Source organism: Urocampus carinirostris, chromosome 16 (genome assembly GCF_059441175.1).
Source record: "Urocampus carinirostris isolate Australia breed hairy pipefish chromosome 16, RoL_Ucar_1.0, whole genome shotgun sequence".
Taxonomy (NCBI): domain Eukaryota; kingdom Metazoa; phylum Chordata; class Actinopteri; order Syngnathiformes; family Syngnathidae; genus Urocampus; species Urocampus carinirostris.
Window position 1 is genome coordinate 26228767 of NC_142364.1, and position 21051 is coordinate 26249817.

The following is a 21051-nucleotide window of genomic DNA, read 5'->3' on the forward strand; positions in this document are numbered from 1 at the left end:
TAGTGGAGCAAAGTACTCTTTTGGGATGAAAGCAAATTTTGCATGTCCTTCCGAAATCAAGGTTCCAGAGTCTGTAGGAAGATTGAGGAGAATGAAATGCCTAAATCCCGTGAGTTCAGAGTCAAATACCCACAGTCAGTGATGGTCTGAGGAGTCATGTCAGTTGCTGGTGTTGGTGCAACTGGGTTTTATGAAGGGCAGGGTCTATGCATCTCGCTATTAGGAGATTTTGGAGCACTTCATGCTTCCATCTAACGTAGAGCTTTGTGGAGATGCATATTTTATTCTTCAGCACGACCTGGCACCTGGTTTACTCACCATAGTGTTACTCTACTCAATTGGCCTGACACAATTTTTTTGGGGGGCTCATGGCCTACCCAAATGCCCAAACACCAAACAAGTTAAGCACCTTAGCACCAAAGTTGGTCATGCTTTCGTCCCCCCAGATGAAACGGGACACAAGAAAGCGGCCATGTCACTCGGGTCAGGGTGACACAACACACTCTTCTGTTCAACAGCAGGGCCCGACAGCTTTCACTGGTTTACCCCTGCCGCATCATACGGTAGCCCTGCCCCCATCCCCTAGAACACGTCTAAACATCCCACTATCCTTCTATAACACCTCTCCACTCATTCTTATCACCAACAAGAGCTCTAGCTTCCACTAGATTTAGACCTCTTTCCGTCAGTGCACTCATAAACACCATCCATCCACGTCAGTCCCGGCCTTCGTCTTGGTCTCCTTCCATTTACCTCTGCTCTGTAGATCCTCTTCAACATTCGCCCCTCATCCATCCTCTCCATGTTTCCAAACCAACCGAGTACTCTGTTATCCACACGCTTGCTCAGTTACGCTACTACTCCAGTTATGTCTCTCACAATTTCATTTCTCAATCTAACCAATCTTGCCACTCCTAACATACTCCTCAAACACTTTATCTCAAAAACATTTAATTTCCTTCTCAAATCTGCATTCAGGCTCCAAGTGTCTGCACGATAAAACACAGTCGGCACAAGTTGTCCGCCACCCCTGACCTAAAGCTTTCAACTTCTTCCAGCACCTGTTCATTCAACCGAATTTCCAACGCCATGCCCACTCCCTCACGTGAACACTTCATCACCTTACTCTTCCCAACATTCACACATAACTTACGCCTATCACACACTCTTCCAAACTCCATTTCCAACCTGCTCAATTTTTCCTCAGAATCAGCCACAAGCGCTGTGTCATCTGCAAACAACAACTGACTCACCTTACCTTGTTTTTAAATGTGGCATGTTATTAGTTGTTGAGAAAGGTGAAAGCTTTCATCAGCAAATCTGTGAAGGTGAAGCCACAAGTCTATATTTATTATTTTACAGCTGCAACTGCATTTCAAGCTGGGCATCTGCTCATAAATTGTCAACCTGTGCAGATTTTGTAGCGTCAAATCATTTGTGTAAACTTTATAAGTGGTTTAGTCTACAATAAACATTGAACGGTCTTTTTCAAGAATTGTTACAAAATGTGGAAATATTAAACCCATGTAATGGATGAGCTAATATAGCCTATTTACCATTCATAGCCTATTTTTCTCCGATAAACATTTCTTTTAGGATCATTGCTGAAGTTTCTTGCATTTGTGTCTAAAAAAAACGAAAGCAATGATGCTCCTTCTTTGCCAGCTGATGACAGAATTCAGCATATACCTCCACTACACAGTCGAGACCTTCATCCTGCGATGACCACCCAAGTTGTTGGTCATTTATTAAAATTACAAAGGCCGAGAGTTTGTCCTTGTGAAATTCTGTTGTGTGGCGAGGGACGGGCGGTGGAGTGGGGGCCCCACTAAACCCTAGAATCAACCTGCTACACAGCACAAGGAATCATAAAACTACGAAGACCCAAAATAACCAAACCATTTTTTTACCGGCCTTTTACAGGGTTTCTGGTTTTTGAGGGTAGCTGAACCAGCAAGATGGTTGACAATTATTTCAGCTCCACCTAGGTGAGCCTACTGTGAAGTAAAATAAATATGGTCTACAAGTATTTTTTTAAAATGCATGTTCTTATGAGGGGTTAGCGCGTCCACGGCACAGTTCTGAAGTCATGGGATCAAACTTTCTTGTGTGGAGTTTGTATGTTCTTTCCGTGCTTGCGTGGGCTTCCTCGGGGCTCTGCGGTTTCCTCCCACATTCCAAAAACATTCATGTCACGATATTTGGACAATTAAAAAATTGTCCCTAGTTGTGAATGAGTGAGTGAGTTGTCTGTCCCTGTGTGCCCTGCGACTGGCTGGCAACCAGTTCAGGGTGTCCCCTGCCCACTGCCTGAAGACGGCTGGGATGGGCTCCAGCACCCCCGTGACCTTACTGAGGACAAGTGGTGCAGAAAATGGATGGATGTTTATATGATAACTCATGTATTTTTCTTTTTTTTACAAATCATTGTTTTTTAAGGTTTAAAACCATCATAATTTTTTTCCCAAACGGCAAATTAGCATCAACCTTCCCTATACTCTTGTGCAGGTCAACCATTAAAAAAACCCAATTGATTTAAATGATAAGCAAAACTGAATGAACTATCATATAAAAGGGCAGTTTTAAGAATACTATTAGTTCAAAAAATTTGCATTTACATTACATAACATAAGCCTCACCTTGAAGGACCTAACATAATTGTCTGACATCTTGCTGCTATAAGTACTCCCCAGAAAAACACAATATGGCGAAAGGCTGGGCAAAAGAAAATTTAGGGGTTTGGTCACTTTAAGTCTCCATAGTCTGTTTGTTCCTTGTGCTTTGTAGCACTGGCTTCTGGTTGCATTACACAATACATATACATCAAATTATCACATAAGACACACTGTCCCTTTATTATGTTTAATGATATCACATCATGAAGTCTTCCAAGAATTGCCGGTATGAGTGGTAAAACTTGAACTGTTTAGCAAAATTGACATAGTCCAAACAAGAGTTTAACCCCCCAAAAAAAAGCATGTTTTACACTAAGACAACATGTAGTATACTGGACTGTCTCAGAAAATTAGAATATTGTGATAAAGTTCTTTATTTTCTGTAATGCAATTAAAAAAACAAAAATGTCATACATTCTGGATTCATTACACATCACCTGAACTATTTCAAGCCTTTTATTATTTGAATATTGCTGATTTTGGCTTACAGCTGAAAAAAACTCAAAAATCCTATCTCAAAATATTAGAATACTTCCTCAGACCAAGTAAAAAAAAACAATTTTATAACAGCAAAACTAAATCAAACATTTGAAAATGTCCATTGATGCACTCAGTACTTGGTTGGGAATCCTTTTGCACGGATTACTGCATCAATCCGGCGTGGCATGGAGGCAATCAGCCTGTGGCATTGCTGAGGTGTTATTGATGCCCAGGATGCTTCGATAGCGGCCTTCAGCTCATTTGCATTTGTAGGTCTGGTGTCTTTCATCTTCTTCTTAACTATACCCCACAAATTCTCGATGGGGTTCAGGTCAGGGGAATTAGCAGGCCAATCAAGGACAGTGATGCCATGGTCAGTGCACCAGTTACTGGTGGTTTTGGCACTGTGAGCAGGTGCCAGATCATGCTGGAAAATGAAATACTCATCTCCATAGAGCTTTTCAGCAGATGGAAGCATGTAGTGCTCTAAAATCTCTTGGTACACAGTTGCATTTACTCTGGACTTGATGAAACACAGTGGACCAACACCAGCAGCTGACATGGCTCCCCAAACCATTGCTGACTGTGGGAACTTCACACTGGATTTCAAGCAACTTGGATTTTGCTCCTCTCCAGCCTTTCTCCAGACTCTGGCGCCTTGACTTCCAAATGAAATGCAAAACTTGCTTTCGTCTGAAAAGAGGACTTTGGACCACTCTGCAACTGTCCAGTGCTTCTTCTCCATAGCCCAAGTCAGACGCTTCTTCCGTTGTCTTGAGTTCAGAAGTGGCTTGACCATGGGAATACGGCTATTGTAGCCCATTTCCCGGACACGTCTGTGAACTGTGGCTTTTGATTCCTGGACTCCAGCTTCAGCCTACTGTCTTTGAAGCTCCCTCAAATTCTGGAAGCGGCTCTTCTTCACAATTTTGTTAAGGCTGCGGTCATCTCTCTTGGTTGTGCAGTGTTTCCGGCCACATTTTTCCCTTCCAACAGACTTTTTGTGGATATGCTTTGAAACTGCACTCTGTGAACAGCCTGCTCTTTGAGAAATTTCTTTTTGTGTCTTACCCTCCAATGGAGGGTATCAATGATGGTCCTCTGGACAACCGTCAGATCAGCAGTCTTCCCCATACTTGTGATTTAGGTTACTGAACCAAGCTGAGTGTTTTTAAGGCTCAGGAAACCCTCGCAAGGTGTTTCGAGTTAATTAGATGATTCAGGTGATTAGTTGAATAGCCTACTTGTATACTTTTTCATGATATTCTAATATTTTGAGATAGGATTTTTGAGTTTTCTTAAGCTGTAAGCCAAATTCAGCAATATTCAAATAATAAAAGGCTTGAAATAGTTCAGTTGATGTGTAATGAATCCAGAATGTATGACATTTTTGTTTTTTTAATTGCATTACAGAAAATAAAGAACTTTATCACAATATTCTAATTTTCTGAGACAGTCCAGTATATATTTCTAATATTTATCGCTTAGTAAAGAACTTTTTAAATGAAATCAATGTTTGTATTTATTGATATTTACATGGCATGTTACAATAAATTAGTGGTAATTTTTAAAATCTTTGTCAGTTAATGAACTCGCAAACACAAAATTCTCAAAACAAATTGTAGTAATATAAATAAAATTCGAGATGGATTTCATCTGAAAATACAGATTTTATTTTTAAGCTTTTCTTCCGGATCTTCCGGAGCGGGAGATGGTGGTGCCGAAGATAGAAAGAACAGGTCGATAGCCGGGACAGGAGAGCAAAAACGTGGTCGGGATCAAAAACGGGTTGTAAGCCGGGACGGGAGAGCAAACGCGGTCGGGGCCAAAAAACAGGTCGTAGCCAGAGACAAATGGGGAAATCCGGAACAGACGGGTGGAAAAACGGGTGCAAAAAGTCAGAGTCAAAATGCTTGCCTTGTAGAAACAGAGGTTCGCTGACGGACTGACAACAGGCGAGTGAAAGGACTGAGCTTAAAAAGGACGGGGAACCAATCAGGTAGCCCGTAGCGGCTGGCGCCAGGTGATCAGTCATCATGACAATTGCAGCCTGGTCATCTGGAAGGGGATTACCTCATGTGCGGTCCCTTCTCAAGGATTCTTTATTTTCCTCATGCTGAGGTTTTGAGTTTTTCCTTGCCCTCATGTAGGTTTTAGATCAGGGGATGGTGTAATTGTAGTCTGTGGTTTGCAACCAACTGTGGTCTGTGCAGCCCTTTGAGACTCTTTGTGATTAAGGGCTATACAAATAAACATGACTTGACTAGATTTTTAAGCATATTACAAATAAATTGAACACTGGTAATGTTTATCATATTTAAGATTTAACCAAAACAAATTTGTTGATTAGAAGGTGGGTTTATATTTGATATAATTTTGTAGATACATTTTTTTCTATGCATAAAGTGAGATTTATTGTTCTTTCATCGATTTTGTTTTGTATGATAAGTCAAAATGTAATAAAGTGGAAGGAAAAGTAGAGGTGATTTAGAGATAAATATCTTGCCAGAACTAATTGGACATGAGAGGAAAAAATGGTCAGTGGTTTCAATATCCATTCATCTATTATCTGCACCGTTTATCCTCAGTAGGGTCGCGGGGTGCTGGAGCCCATCGCAGCTGTCCTCGCTCGTTCACACCTAGTGAGAATTTTAGACCGGCCAATTAACCTGACATGCATGCTTTTGGATTGTGGGAGGTAACCGGAGTGCCCGGAGGAAACCCACGCAAGCACGGGGAGAACATGCAAACTCTGCACAGGAAGGCTGGTAGATGGATTTGAACCCAGGACCTTAGAACTGTGCCGCGGACTCAGCTGCCGTGCCGCCCGGTTTCAATATCAATGCTGCAAAATGAGCCCATGTTATCTTTCGTTTAAACATAAGATTTTAATCATTATTTTGATGGATACACATTTTTCATGATTCTATAGTGATTGGAAGCAACATAGCGGCGCGCATGGATGCTGCAGCTAGTAGCTCTACAGCTAATCTTCTATTTATTAATATCTCTGTATTATTTGTAATTGCAACATCTATTGCAGCCTAGTCATCCTGAAAGGGGGGTTACCACATGTGCGGTCCCTTCTCAAGGTTTCGTCATTTTCCTCATGTTGAGACTTTTGAGTTTTTCCTTGCCCTCATGTTGGTTTCAGATCAGGGGAATGTGTAATAATAGTCTGAAATAATAGTCTGTGCAATAACCTGTGCAGCCCTTTGAGAGTCTTTGTGATTAAGGGCTATACAAATAAAAGTGACTTGACTTAGTTTTTTCTTAGCTTTAGGAGCTATTGCCTAGGTAATTAGAGTTATCACGCTGTCATGAATTTTGATACGAATTCTATTTTTGTTTTGTTTCTCGGGAAATGGGATTATTCGCTGTCCATCTGGAAATACAGATTAGCCGCGTAAAGTTGACGTCATCGCTCTCACGACCATGTTGAGATATATATGTGATTTATTTGTAATAAAATAAAATAAACTAATGTATTTTTTCGAACTGACACGAAGTGTTACGAATATTGGCGTTTATTGGAAGTAGTGAAACTTTTTAGCTGACTGTTGCGAAGTTTGAGTTGAAAGTCCACTTCGGACACTGTGTTCTTCCCGCCCCCTTGCGATCACGTGACTGAAAACATTCCCTCAAACGGCAGCAAGCACGCGCCAGTTCCTCATTTTGTGCGTTCCAAAACTTTATTTTCTTCTTCTTTTTCTGTCATTAGGCGATTAGCGGACCGAACCGAATCTGTTTCTGGGTTCAGCGATGCTCTGGACCGGAGCGGGGGTCTTGCGCGTTCTCGCGCTGGTCGCCCTGCTCACCTGCGGCGCCAGGCGCGTGCTCGGCGGGGGCTTCAGCAACATCCTCCTCATCGTCACCGACGACCAGGACCAAACTTTGGGGGGGATGGTGAGTCCAACGCGTATGTAACCTTTGAACCTCATCAAAGAGCCTCCAAAAGACCCCCATGGGTGTCATTTAGTGTCTGTTTTCGTCGCTTTACTTTAGTGTCGTCGCCTTGTGGTCAAAAAGGTGCAATTTGCACACCTTTTAAAATTCGACCATCATAAAACTTATAAAACAAATGTTCTCTCTTTAAAAGGTTTGGATATTGTAATCTCCAAATGTTCAGTTATTAGCAGAGGCGATTTTAGTTTCAGAGATCTGGGGGTGCTGAGCATCCAGTGCAGGGTGGGCCAACTCCAGCCCGCGGGCCACCTGCGCCCTGTCGTTTTTTTAATCCAGCCGCCAAACAAGAAAGATCAAAATATAATGACAATGTATAAATATATACTACTACTAAGAAAAAAGTGCCCAATATCCCTTTGTGTGTCTGCAACAAAATTACTACAAAAATAAATTTAGTGCTTAAAAAAGGGACCTCATATATTATTGTGTCTTCATTCTAAAAAGAAAAAATACTATAGAAATACTACTACAGTACCACTATGATACATAAATACTATTACAGAAATATTACAACAGAAATACTACAAAAATACAAGTACAGTAATATTAAAAATAAAAAAGAATTACGACAAAGATACTAGTAAGGAAATACTTCAAAAATACTACAAAACACTACAGTAATATGATAATACAAAAATACTGCCACTTAAATATTCCGACAGATATACTACAAAAATGCTTGTACAGAAGTGTTACGCCAGAAATACTACACTATACAACAACCTTAATACTACACAAATTCTACAGATATACTACAAATCTTTTACTATGGAAATTGGTAGTGAATGCCAGTTCCAGACATTAAAAAAACAGAAAATGGCAGAAAATGGTGCAAAACTACTATTAAAAAATATGACTATAGTAGTACAACAAAAATACAGAAATGCTACAAAATAACTAAAATACACAAATAAACAGAACTATGGTAAGACTACAAAGCTAAATATAAAAAACGGCACTAGGAATCAAATGGACTGAACCATTTCAAGGCAGTACAGTATTTCTGATGCGTTGTTTTTCATCATATTTAAGCCTATCCTGTCCTATATTAAGGGAAAGAGATTTTTAAAAAGCTTTAATTACTGGGGTTGCTTGGGTTGAATCAAGCACCCCCGCAAAACAGGCTGGTTACGCCCATGGTCAAAAGCAAATAAGCAACGTGTGCCCATTCCTAAAAAAAAATTACTCGTTACAATTACTAGTTTTTTCATTAGACAGGTGGATGGGTGGTTAGCACGCAGCTCCATGGTGCGGAGGTCCAGGGTTCAAGTCCAGCTACTGCAGCCTTCCTGTGTGGAGTTTGCATGTTCTCCCTGTGATTGCGTTGGTTTCCTCCCACATTCAAAAGAAACATGCATGTCAGGTTAATTGGCCGGTCCAGATTGTCCCTGGTTGTGAATAAGCGAATTGTCTGTCCCTGTGTGCCCTGCGACTGGCTGCGCAGGGACACAGGGACAGACAATTCGCTCGCTCATTCACAACGAGTTCAGAGTGTCCCCTGCCCACTGCCCGAAGACGGCTGGGATGGGCTCCAGCACCCCCGCGACCCTACTGAGGATAAGCGGTGCAGATGATGGATGATATAGATAAGCCAAAATACATTACCTATCAAAAACACGCTTTTAAAAAAGTTCCCATTGGAATAGAAATTTGCATTTATTTTCCATAACATGAGGCTCATATAGAGGGAGCTGACCTGATTGAAACCTTATTATAGTCTGGACAAAAAAATGAAAATAAAATGGTGCAGTTTGGTTGCTTTGAGTGTCTGAAGTTTGTATTTTTCTTCGTGCTTTTAGCTCTTGGTTACAGCTTCCTAAATATTAAAGGGACTTCTAGTAGTCAAATAACACACACTGTCCCTTTAAGCAAAATATAATACTAAACCAAAGCAAAAAACAAAACCTTTGCTGACGTTCTCTCTCCCCCGTCTCCCAGATGCCGATGAAGAAGACCAAATCTCTGATTGGGGACGCGGGGGCCACTTTCGCCAACTCGGTGAGTCCCTGAGCAAGTCCTTTATTGACCCTTTTCCAGCCTACGTCATCAGCAGATCACCAAAGGATGTGTGCGCATTGTTGACCCAAAACGGAGGGAGTAGCAGCACGAGTTTGAAAAGAGCGAGGGAAGATGTGTACGTTGAGTTGCGTTTTTAGAGTGGAAATATACAAACAACAAAGATAACTTTTTCTTTGGTCACTAAAATAAAGTCGCTGTTTGCTGCTTGTCCGATCTCTGTTCTGATTTACGACGTTACTATCTGGGATCCACAATCTCCTTCTCCTTCCTCTCACTCTTTTCTTTCTCAGTTCACGGTGACGCCGCTTTGCTGCCCAAGCCGATGCAGCATACTGACGGGTCGTTACCCTCACAACCACATGGTGAGAAACAACTCGCTGGCCGGGAATTGCTCCAGTGCCGCCTGGCAGAGCCGAGGCGAGTCGGACGCCTTTCCCGTTTTCCTCAGCAAGATGGGATACCAGACCTTCTTCGCTGGGAAGTACCTCAACCAGGTGAGCACCTTTGGACACTGGCCGGTAGGCGTTCTTGCACCACAAGACAGCGGAAAAGCTCGGATAGAGCTTGAAAAGTCATTTTACTCAAAGGGATAGTATTTATGATTTGACCAGTATTGTGTTGTGCCAGTGCTACAAAGGAAGAATACAAACTATAGGGACTCAAAAGTGACCAAACAGAAACCGTTTGCTTGATGTGGACTTAAAGTTAATTGGGTCTCTCGACAGTATGGCAAGAAGGAAGCTGGTGGCGTCGGCCATGTTCCACCAGGGTGGGACCAGTGGCATGCACTGGTAAGCAGCACAGACACATAAACAACTTTGCCCCACACACACACAGATGTGAAAACTGTGCGCACTCAGGTGGGCAACTCTCGCTACTATAACTACACGCTGTCCCGGAATGGTGTTGAGGAGAAGCACAGTGACAACTACACAGACGACTACCTCACGGACCTCATTGTAAGTGTAACATTTTTATCTTAGGTTTAGAAGGACATACTTTTGGGAATTCTGAGTGCCGATTGCAGTTACCTCAGATTACTCAGAAGAGGACGCCAAAGGTCTACTATGTAAAATAACGATCGGTCTCATAATTTTGAAGGACCTAGAGCAGGTGTCACCAACACGGTGCCCGCGGGCACCCGGTCGCCCGCAAGGACCACATGAGTCGCCCGCGGGCCTGTTCCAAAAATAGCACATCTCATAGAGAGCTGCGTCTAAAAATTAATTTTGTTCTGTTGCTATTATTTTTTTAATCACACTTGTATGTATATAGATTTAAAAAATACTATCTTAAAAATACTTTAAGGTTAACGCGCACAATATTTACCTATGGGCAGTAAAGTAGAGCTTGTGGGATGTGGAGAGTAAGCTAGCGGGCGCTGTATGCACTTTCGTACCCCAAAAACATGGCAGAAAAAAGAAAGAAAACGTATCTCTTTCACAGTGAATGGGAAGAGGAGTTCTTTTTTACGACTGTAAAAGAAACCTGCGTGTGTCTGATTTGCGGGACGACCGTGGCGACAGCAAAACGGCACAATGTGGAGAGACATTTCAATACGTGTCACAAAAGCTACCATGATAAATATCCACCTGCAAGCGCCCTACGGGCAGAAAAAGCCCGTGAGCTAAAGACCGCTCTGGGTAAGCAACAGTCTTTTTTTACGAGGCCGGCCAAAAACTCACAAAAAGCAACCGAAGCCTCGTTTAGAGCTACACATTTTCTGATCAAGAAAAAAAAGGCATTTACAGATGGAGAAGTTGTCAAAGAAGCGATGTTATTAATTGCTAACACTGTATTTAAAGACGAGAAAAATGGAAGCGACCTAATCTCCACTCTTTCCGACGTCCAACTGGGGGCATCTACGATGGCAAGACGAGTATCAGCTATGTCCAGTAACTTGGTCGATCAGTTGGAGCAGGATCTGGCGAAGTGCAAGTGGTTTAGCCTCCAGTGCGATGAGTCCGTGGACAGCAGCAGTACAGCGCAGTTATTGGTTTTTATCCGGATGGTGTTTAATGATTTCTCCACAAAAGAAGAACTCCTGACACTACTGCCCTTAAAGACAACTACGAGAGGAGTTGACATTTATAACACGGTGAAGGAGTTTTTCGTGCAGAAAAAGGTGCCATTGGAAAAGCTGGTAGCGGTGACAACAGACGGGGCTCCTGCTATGGTCGGCCGACAGACAGGTTTCATCGCTCATTGTAAACGTGACCCAGACTTCCCCAAATTTCTGCATTACCATTGCATCATTCACCAGCAGGCGTTGTGTGCGAAAGTGATCGGCTTTGGGCACGTGATGACTCCCGTTGTGAAAATCATAAACAACATCCGCTCCAAAGCAAAGCAGCACAGGATTTTCAAGGTACTATTAGAGGAGATGTCAGCAGAATATGGGGACCTACTGCTACACACAGAAATCAGATGGCTCAGCAGAGGACGAGTTTTGCATCGTTTTTTGTCTCTTTTGCGTGAAATCAAAGAGTTCATGCAGTCCAAAGGCGAAGATGTCTCACTGCTAGAGGACACAGAGTGGACACTTGACCTTGCATTTTTGGTGGACATTACTGGGAAATTAAACCTCCTGAACTGCCAGCTGCAAGGCAAAGGTAAGACTGTTGTCGATATGATAAGTGCTTTAAATGCATTTAAAGCCAAAATGAATGCATTCTCTGCAGATTTACAGAGAAAAAAAGTTCTGCACTTTCCCTCTGTGCAGTCAGTGCTGAAAGACAATGCTTCTGCATCTGAGACATTTGAAAAAGTGGCAGAAAAGTACATTGAAGTAATAAACAGACTTGGGCAAGAGTTTGAGAATAGGTTTTGTGACCTTCATCAGCTTGAACCATGTGTGTTCTTCATTTCCAACCCTTTCATGAATGGGGACACAACATGCTTTGCTGAGCAGTTAAGTGCAACGTTCAACTTGGATGCTGGACAGGTGGAGATTGAAATTATAACATTGCAAAATGATCTCCATCTCAAAGCCTACCAGGCTGCACCAAACTTTTGGCGCCTTGTTGACACAGAGAAGTACAGTGGAGTATGCACAGCAGCCATGAAGGTTGCCAGCCTGTTTGGCTCAACCTATCTCTGTGAATCAGCATTTTCTGACATGAACTTCATCAAAAACAAACACAGAACACGCCTCACTGATGCACATCTGAGAGACTCACTCACAGTTGCAGTGTCAAGTTACACACCAGATTACAACACACTGGTGAACAGCATGCAATGCCAGTCTTCCCACTAACCAAGGACGGATACCAGATGTAGTCAGTGACAACATGGTAGTGCCATGGCAAAGTTGAATTAAAATATTGAAGAATTGTGTTCAATTTAAAAGTGTGTTCATGACATTTAAAAGTTATAATTTTGTTAAACATAACACAGACTTGGCCATTAGTTCAAAATGTGAAATAAAAAATGTATTACATATTTAAAAATATGTAAGTTGATTTTGTTTAACATTACATAATTGTTAACTTTTTGAAACATGTTGCAACATAGTTCATGATTTGTTAACAGGGCATGTCAGTGGCTTGTGCAAATGGGATATTTTTTGCTAAAATGTAGTGATGTAAGTGATCATCTGAAAATGTAACAAATACTGTGATTAATAGAGATAAAGTGTTGAATATTGATATCTGTTTCCCACCTTGTTGTCATTTTTGATAATCATTGTTAGAAATCATTAACATGATCAGTGTCTTTACATAGGTGAGTATTACTAATCATTATAAATAATGTATAACTAAAGGCAAACTGAGCAAATTTGTTATTTCAGAAGAGCGTATCAAACTGGTAGCCCTTCGTATGATTCAGTAACCGTGAAGTAGCTCTCAGTTTCAAAAAGGTTGGTGACCCCTGACCTAGAGTATCGTATTAATTTGCCGTTCTTTCATTTGACGAAGAATTACAAATTCAAATGAAAACCAGCAAACTTTGGTCAATAAACACACAGCTAAATTAATTCAAACAAAACTCAATAAACAAAACCTTTCAACAAAATGGAAATTGGATCGAGATGGGTTTCCTGGAGTGTTTGGAAAAGTGGTGGGTATATTGTTCAAAGTGAAAACAGCTAATGGCAGAAATAAGAGATTTTCTGTGATGTTTTTCAGGCTTCTGACCCCAGCACCAAATTGTCAGTTGAGTGTGTTTCATTGCTTCAGGTAACTTGAAAGAAACAAGAGAGAGGTGGTTGCCGGGTTATCTGGAACTCTCTGTTGGGAGAGAGAGAGATGGAGTTGCTTCTGGGGCGGCAGTAGCTCAGGAGGTAGAGTGCTCGTCTTGGGATCAAGGGATCCCAGTTCGAATCCCGGCTTGTCCGTGTTACATGTCGAAGTGTCCTTGGGTAAGACACTGAACCCCTGATACCCCCAATAAGCAGGTTAGCGCCTTACATGGCTGCAAGGCCACCATTGGGAAATGTGGAGCACGATGTAAAGCGCTTTGGGAAGTCATTGACTTGAAAAGCGCTATACAAATGCAGATCATTTCATTTCATTTTCTGTGTACTTTGGTCAAGAAAGCGAAAGGGAAGCGTCTTTTTCGACTTTTTTCGAGTCTGTTTGGGACGTTTTGCGATCGCGGCGCGCGTGGGTGCTCGCGATAGCCATAATAAAATACTCCGAATTCAGCATAAAAATGTAAATCATGAATCATCACACGAAGACAAATCACCAATCTTTTGATTATAAACTAACACTTTGGCAATTTGAATCTTAATTATAAAACTATCTAGGTATGTCATTTTCCTGCAACTGGAACTTTGTTGTTCGGATCCACACTTGCGGACGACTGATGTGCATTTTTGAAGCTATCACGAGCACAGAGAGACAGGTGTAGTTTTGTTCATCAGTGGGCGTCGTGGGACGGGCATAGGTCTGTCTATCCGGCGGCATAGGCACTTCAATAATTCGAGATGGAGGGGAGTCTTGGGTGACAGTGAGTCTTTCAAAGTCCTTCTTGACAGTCTGCAGCTGGTGTTGAGGGGTTGAATGGTTGTATTCTTAGCAAAGGGATCATCACCCTCCATAAGTCATGCGCCGGTCATCGTTGCCCCTCAACCACCCATCAACGGGACATTGGCTCTCTCACCTGCAGGCCAAGCGTGCCCTCCAGTTCCTGGAAAACCGCAGCCCTCAGCGGCCGTTCTTCCTGATGCTTGCGCCACCCGCGCCTCATTCGCCCTGGACAGCCGCTCCACAGTATGACAAGAGCTTCGCCGACGTCAAAGCGCCGCGGGACGGGAGCTTCGACAAGCCGGGCAAGGTGAGGCAAGCGGTGAAAGCGGGCGCCGCCACTGGGGAGGATCGGCGTGAAAGCCGGCAGGGTGTTTGCTTTGCAGGACAAGCACTGGCTGCTGCGCCAGCCCGTCAACCCCATGCCCAACAGCTCCCTCACCGTCCTGGACGATGCCTTCCGCAGAAGGTGCCAACACCAAACCCACATGACTTCCACTCCAATCTCTGATAGGTTTAAATTTTAGTAGACACTCAAAATAAGTAAATAAGTCATGAATACATTTCAAACTCACAGGGAGAACAGGGAGGAGAAAGCAAACCTCATAAGAGATTCCAGACTGTTCTCAAGGCCCTGCCCTGAGCCCTTTCTTTTTATTAAATCTAGGTTACAAAAAGCTGATCTGCCCTAAGGGTGTGACAGCAACATGATTGGCTGATAGTGACAATGATGTAAAAGGTGCATAATAGTCAAAATAACGAACAGTGAGGAATAGTTGTCAAAACAACAAACAAACTGGCATCCTATGCAATCTCCTTTGCAGGTGTCCAATATTAAAAGCAGCCATGATAATATTTCTAAAAGTGATAATGACTATCACGGTGTTGGCCACCTCATTGTTGTGACTGTGCCCCTACTCAGGTGGCAGACGCTGCTGTCTGTTGATGATCTGGTGGAGACGCTGGTGGGTAAGCTGGAAAAATTGAAGGAGCTCAACGAAACTTACGTGTTTTACACATCGGATAACGGCTACCACACAGGTGAGAGCAGGTTGCCCATTGGGTCAACCAATCCCTGGACTTTGCTGTAGATCTAGAATGCGTGTGTGTGTTTTTGCCACAGGTCAGTTCTCTCTGCCGATTGACAAGCGCCAGTTGTATGAGTTCGACATTCGCACGCCGCTGCTGGTCCGCGGGCCTGGCGTCAAAGCCAACAGCACACTCAAGGTGTCAAATCAATCCATTACATTTTTGTTTGGCAATTAAAAAAAATACTAAATAATAAGTAAAAACATGTTTTTTGTTCAAGTGTGCACTGATTAGGTCAAGAATATAATTTTCGTCGCAAGAAACTATCATTTTCTTCTTCTATGATGCAAACTACTCATTTCTTCCTCCTAAAAGTCAAAAACTAGTATCTATCGTCTGCTACGTCAAAAATAGGAGTCATTGTCTTATCTGTCGAATGCTAGTGTTCTTCACTTCAACACTGGAATTTAGCACCTTCTTCTGCCCTAAAAGAAGCATCATCTTTTATGTGTGAAACTACGGTCTTGTTTTTTTAATGTCTGGAACTGGCGTCTTCATTTTCTATAGTATTGTCTTCTACACCGAGAAAGAGCGTTTTTATCTATAACTAGATCTTCTTTTTCTATGTCCGGAACTAGCGGCTTCATCTATGCTGTAAAAAATCATTGTCCTCTGTGGAAAACAAGCATTTTTTCTCTTCTATACTGAGCACTGGCAACTTCTTGTTCTATGAGGGAAACTAGCATTGTTCAACTATAAAAACTACTGTAATTTATTTCTTTGCGCCAAACTAGCATCTTTTTCTTTGCCGGAAAGTAACATTTTTATTTTCTATGTTGGGAACTAGCCACACTGTATACTAGTGTTGTCTTCTTCTACACTGAGAATGACCGTTTGTCTCTACTGTGCTGAACACTAGCATCTTCTTCTATGCCACGACCGGGAACTAGTGTCTTCTTCATCCACAGTGTAAACTAGCGTTTTTTGCTTCAAAACAGCATTTTTTTTATCCTATGCTAAATTCCAGCATCACCTTGTTCTATAAGGGAGACTAGCGACGGCTTTTTAAACTTTGAAAACCAGTGTAATAGACTTCTACGCCAGAAAATAGTATCTTCTTAATTCATGATTAAAAGAAGCATAGGCTTCTCTGTTGGAAAGTAGTGTCTAAAAACAAGCATAAACGTTAAGGTAAAAAAATAAATAAAATCAAATTCTATACCAAAAATGTGTGCCTTATTTTTCTCCACTGAAAAAAGAATGCTAAAAATGGGTGCCGTTGTCTTCTGCTGCTACCTTTAAAACAATTTTCTTTTGCAATGCTGCATCCTATGCTAAAACTGTTGTTCTTCTACGCAGGAAAGTAGTGTTCTCTTCTCATAGGCTAGCAACTAGCTTCATCATTGTCATTTTCTATCCAACGCACTAGCATCATCTTCCCCTAAACTAGAAAGTAGTGTCATTGGCTGTCCTGTGCTATGCCAGAAACAAACATTGTTTTCTTCTATGCCTTATCCCAGTGTCTTATTCTGCAATGCTGCCTTCTACGTTAAAATGTTTAAACGTTTTGTGCTTAAACTGGGAAAACTCCCTAATTTCTATGTTAGGGTATAGAAAATAAAATTGATCTAAAAAAAAAAAACGTGTCAATTTTGGTAGACAGTAAAAATGGTAGAAGCATACCTCCTCATTTTTTGGTGTTGACTTAAAAATTTTGTATTATTTAGCGCCTCGAGAAAATTGTATTTATTTTACATTACATGAGGCTCACCTAGAGGAAGATGACATGATTGCCCGCCATCTTGCTGTTACGGGTCCCCCCAAAACATTTGAAAGACTTGGCAAATAATGAGAAGTAAAATAGTGCAGTGTGGTTCCTTTGGGTCTTCGTAGTTTCTATTCCTTGTGCTTTGTATCACTCGTTTTTGGTTGCACTACACAGTACAGTGTCAACTACAGGTCAAAAAATACATAGTGTCCCTTTAACAAGTTTTTTGTGCTACCGCCACTCCTCAGGCTCCCGTGTTGAACATTGACCTGGCCCCGACCATCTTGGACATCGCCGGCATCAACGTGTCGGCCATTAACGTGGATGGGCAGTCCTTCCTGCCTTTGATGGTCTGTCGATTAGGTCACTTTGCCGAAGCGTCCACAAAAACTAACGTCTTTTTGTTGCCCGTTAGGCGCCATCTTTGCGCAACGGCTCGGCGCGCCCTTACTTCCTGGTGGAGCACATAGGGGAGGGGCTATCCAGCGGGGACCCTACTTGTCCCAATATGGGACCTGGCCTGTCGGTGAGTAGAGTGAAGCACGGTCCAGTTGAACATTTAGTCTTATCTATGTACGGCGTGGACTTCATTTTGTGGATTTGTGATAATGTTTGCGGACAGCAATGTTTTCCCGACTGCGTATGCGAAGACTCCTTCAACAACACGTACGCCTGTATCAGAACGCTAGACAGACACAACGACATGCAGTACTGCGAGTTTGCCGACAGCGAGGTAACCGTAAGGTCTAAATGTCTACAGAGTTCTTACATGTGCTTGACATCCTTAAAATGCTTGAATTTTAATGTTGTGTTTTCAAGGTTTGACATGTGCTTGAATTTGGGGTGAAGTGCTTGTAAATGCTTGAAATTGTTGCCATGTGTTCCGGCAATCTGATTTGATAGACCACGCATTCGATGAAGAAAAAAATCAAGTCTGCTCAAAAATTGTGCAAACGTTCCCACTCTGGTGGCTTCGCTTAACTATTGTATATATGCCTTCTTCTCTCATGACTAACGGCAACTGGTATTAGTTTGTATTGCGTTGTCATGTGGAGCATCATTGCTCCTACTCGTCGCGCCGAAGAACACAGGTGAAGAGACCAAGTCACCGGGAACAGGAAAAGTTGGAATTGGCTTAAAAAGTGCTTAAAACTGCTTGAATTTGGTCATGAAAAATGGTGTACGAACCCTGTGTCTATTTGTAGCCCATTTTTTCCCCTTGACAAATGACTGCTAAAGCATTAGTGCCTGCCAAACTAGTACTGAATCGCTACTTATATGCTAATTACACTGTTTACCTTACTTTAGCACGAGGTCCAGTCACAAAGATGGATGCAAATCCTTCCTTTAGTCTTGAGTTCGTTCCTTGGCGTCTGGAACTTGGACAATACTTTTGTTTAACTGCTGTTTAGCTTCATATCTACACTACCATTCAAAAGGTTATTTTGAGGTCATCGTGACAATTTTTGAGGTCATCGTGACAATTTTGTGTTTTCCATGAAAAAGTCACACTTTTTATTCATTAAACTATATGTCCGATGTCTGCATTCTTTTGCTTATATTGATCTCTTCCTTTTGTTGGCCAGTCTCAGATCTGGGTTTTTCTTTGCCACTCTGCCTTGAAGGCCAGTATCTCCGTGTTGCCTCTTCACTGTAGATTTTGACGCCTGTATTTTGTGAGTAGTATTTAACCAAGCTGCTAGTTTAGGACCCCCAATGTGTATTGCTCAAGCTAAATACTCTAATGTATGTATCATTTTGCTTGGTTGTGCCTCCCACTTCTCTTTCTACTCTGGGTAGAGCCTGTTTGTGTTGTTCCCTGAAAGAGGTATTACAGACTGTTGCGGGACATCTTCATTTTCCTGACAATTTCTTGCATTGAATATCCTTTATTTCTTAGAACACGAGTAGACCGTTGAGTTTCACACGAAACTTCTCTTGTTCTGGCCATCACACCCACAAATGGATTCAGACCTGGGACACTGGTTCTCAAGAGCCGCATGTCCTGCATGATTTTGGATGTTTCTCTTCTTCAACTCAGGTGATACATATCATTAGCTTGTTAGCATGTTGGCAGGAGCTTGAAATCACCTGTATTGGACCAGAGTAATCTCAAAAATCAGGCAGGACATCAGGCCCTCAAGTACCAGAGTGCCAAGGGCTGTTCCAGATAGTTGACTTACTCAAAGGAAGGCCAGTTTTACAGCTTCTCTAACCAGCTAAACAGTTTTAGGCTGTGATAGCATAATTGCACAAGGGTTTTCTAATCATCTATTTTCCTTCTAACGCGATTAGCAAAAAAAAAGTACTACAAGAACACTGGAGTTCTGGTTGCTGGAAATTGGCCTGTTCACACCTATATACATATTGCATTAAAAACACATTTGCAGCTAAAGTAGTCAATTACCACGTTAACAATGTATGGGGTGTATATCTGATTAGTATTATGTTATCTTCATGGAAAAACAGTGCGTTTTATTTACTGATCTGAGTTCTCTTTGACGTTATTTTTTTCTGTTGTTTTTCTGCACCCCCTCCAAGTCATTTGTTGAAGTTTACAACCTGACTTCGGACCCGCACCAACTTGAGAACATCGTGAAGAAAGTGGACCCGAACGTTCTTCAGACCATGAACCAGCGCCTTATCAAGCTGCAGTCCTGCCAGGGCGTCGGATGCCGCAGCGTCGCCACTTGAGAGCCAATCACAGCAGAGTCACTCACAACGTCGTATTTTGTTCTCTGTCGTTATGCCAATGACACGACACTGAGACGCGTTTTCACTCCAAAAGCAGCCATGATTCTCACCAGCAATGACTCCGTTTTGTCTTTGGGACATATTACCTGAATGTGCATTCTACTTTCTGTTCAGACCTCAAATCAGTCATGAGTAAACTACAACCCGCGGGCCACATACAGCCTGTTAGGCGTTTAAATCAGACAAAATTAGTAAAAATACTGTAATGTTAAAAAAACACTACTACTCATTTTTCAGTTTTGCTGCAGTGCCCATATCTCCCCAAAAGATGGCACATTCAAATCACATTGTTGGAAGTACACCATCCGTTCCTCGCTGCACAATTAGTGACCGAATCTTAAACATAGAGATGCTTCCTTGCATTGAATGTATAATGCCATCAAAGCTTCTCTTTTATTTTACTATTCAATCTGTGTCAAGTTGACATTCAAGCGCTTCATTAAAAATGAGGGGATGAAAGAAAATGAAAAATGTACAATGTACCGACAAGATTGGAGAGGTGTCAAAACGATCATGACCGCAATTAGCAGCTGCAATGCAGGTAGATTTGATAACATTTAGTGCTCACAAAAGGGACATATATCACAAATTTCATGATGTTTCAGATCCAGATCGTGGCAGTAAGAAATTTAGAGCTTAATACAGTCCGCTAGTCATAAAGTTTGCCCATGCGTGTCTAAAGGTTTTTTTTCATTGTCAATCACTTTTGCCTTTTTTCACAACATAATCAATGCCGTTGACGACAATGGACGTCAAACCCTTTTTTTCCAATTCTTTGATCATCTCCCAGTTACATTCACTTTTTTAAAAACTAATCAGACAAAAAAATTGTGAAACTATCATTTTTAAATTGTTTTGTTATTTGTTGCAACTGTTTGCACTGCCAATGACTTTGATGTGAATGTTTGCATTGTGACAAATTTTAATAAATCGAAAGCCTGCTCATGTTTTTTATGGATTATGTAACATTTTGATTCAGTTATTTACTAGGGAGCCTCAAGTTAAACTTCACATGAGAACCAATTGATTCAGTACATTGTTAACATAATATACACAAATTTTATTTTCCTTACTGATATTGAGAATGTGGGCGGCGGCGCAGTGGTTAGCGCGTGTGCGGCACAGTTCTAAGGTCTTAGGAACCTCCTGTGTGGGTTCAAATCCAGCTAAATGGTTTCTTATCGAAATTCTGCATTAAGTTGCTTCGGCTTTATATGGACCAAACTCGGGATGAAATCACTTGACTTTGGAACGCCACAGAGAGATGTGCAATAGTTACATTTTATTTCGGAGCCATATGTACTCATGAAAAGAGCCATATAGGGCTCCCGAGCCATAGGTTCCCTACCCCTGATCTAAGGTTTAGACATTCTCAAATACACTCTAATCT

The 21051-nt window shown here is 41.8% G+C and overlaps 2 protein-coding genes across 3 annotated transcripts; both read left to right on the plus strand.

Annotated features, from left to right (window-relative positions):
• Positions 1-6784: 6784 nt before the first annotated feature.
• Positions 6785-20606, plus strand: gnsb (glucosamine (N-acetyl)-6-sulfatase (Sanfilippo disease IIID), b). Its single transcript, XM_088320345.1, has 13 exons — positions 6785-7061; positions 9060-9119; positions 9431-9634; positions 9866-9931; positions 10001-10099; positions 14253-14420; positions 14497-14579; positions 15033-15151; positions 15234-15337; positions 17156-17257; positions 17323-17433; positions 17530-17640; positions 19449-20606. The coding sequence occupies exons 1-13, from the start codon at positions 6918-6920 to the stop codon at positions 19599-19601; spliced, it is 1524 nt and encodes a 507-aa protein (XP_088176471.1). The 5' UTR covers positions 6785-6917; the 3' UTR covers positions 19602-20606.
• Positions 10239-14240, plus strand: LOC148350861 (general transcription factor II-I repeat domain-containing protein 2A-like). Of its 2 annotated transcripts, none has more exons than XM_088320344.1 (2): positions 10239-10783; positions 10946-14240. In XM_088320344.1, exons 1-2 carry the CDS (start codon positions 10549-10551, stop codon positions 12394-12396), a joined length of 1686 nt encoding a protein of 561 aa, XP_088176470.1. In that variant the 5' UTR covers positions 10239-10548; the 3' UTR covers positions 12397-14240. The 2 variants fall into 2 exon arrangements, with proteins under 2 accessions (XP_088176470.1, XP_088176469.1); XM_088320343.1 differs by having other exon boundaries at positions 10240-11752; positions 11822-14240.
• Positions 20607-21051: the final 445 nt, after the last annotated feature.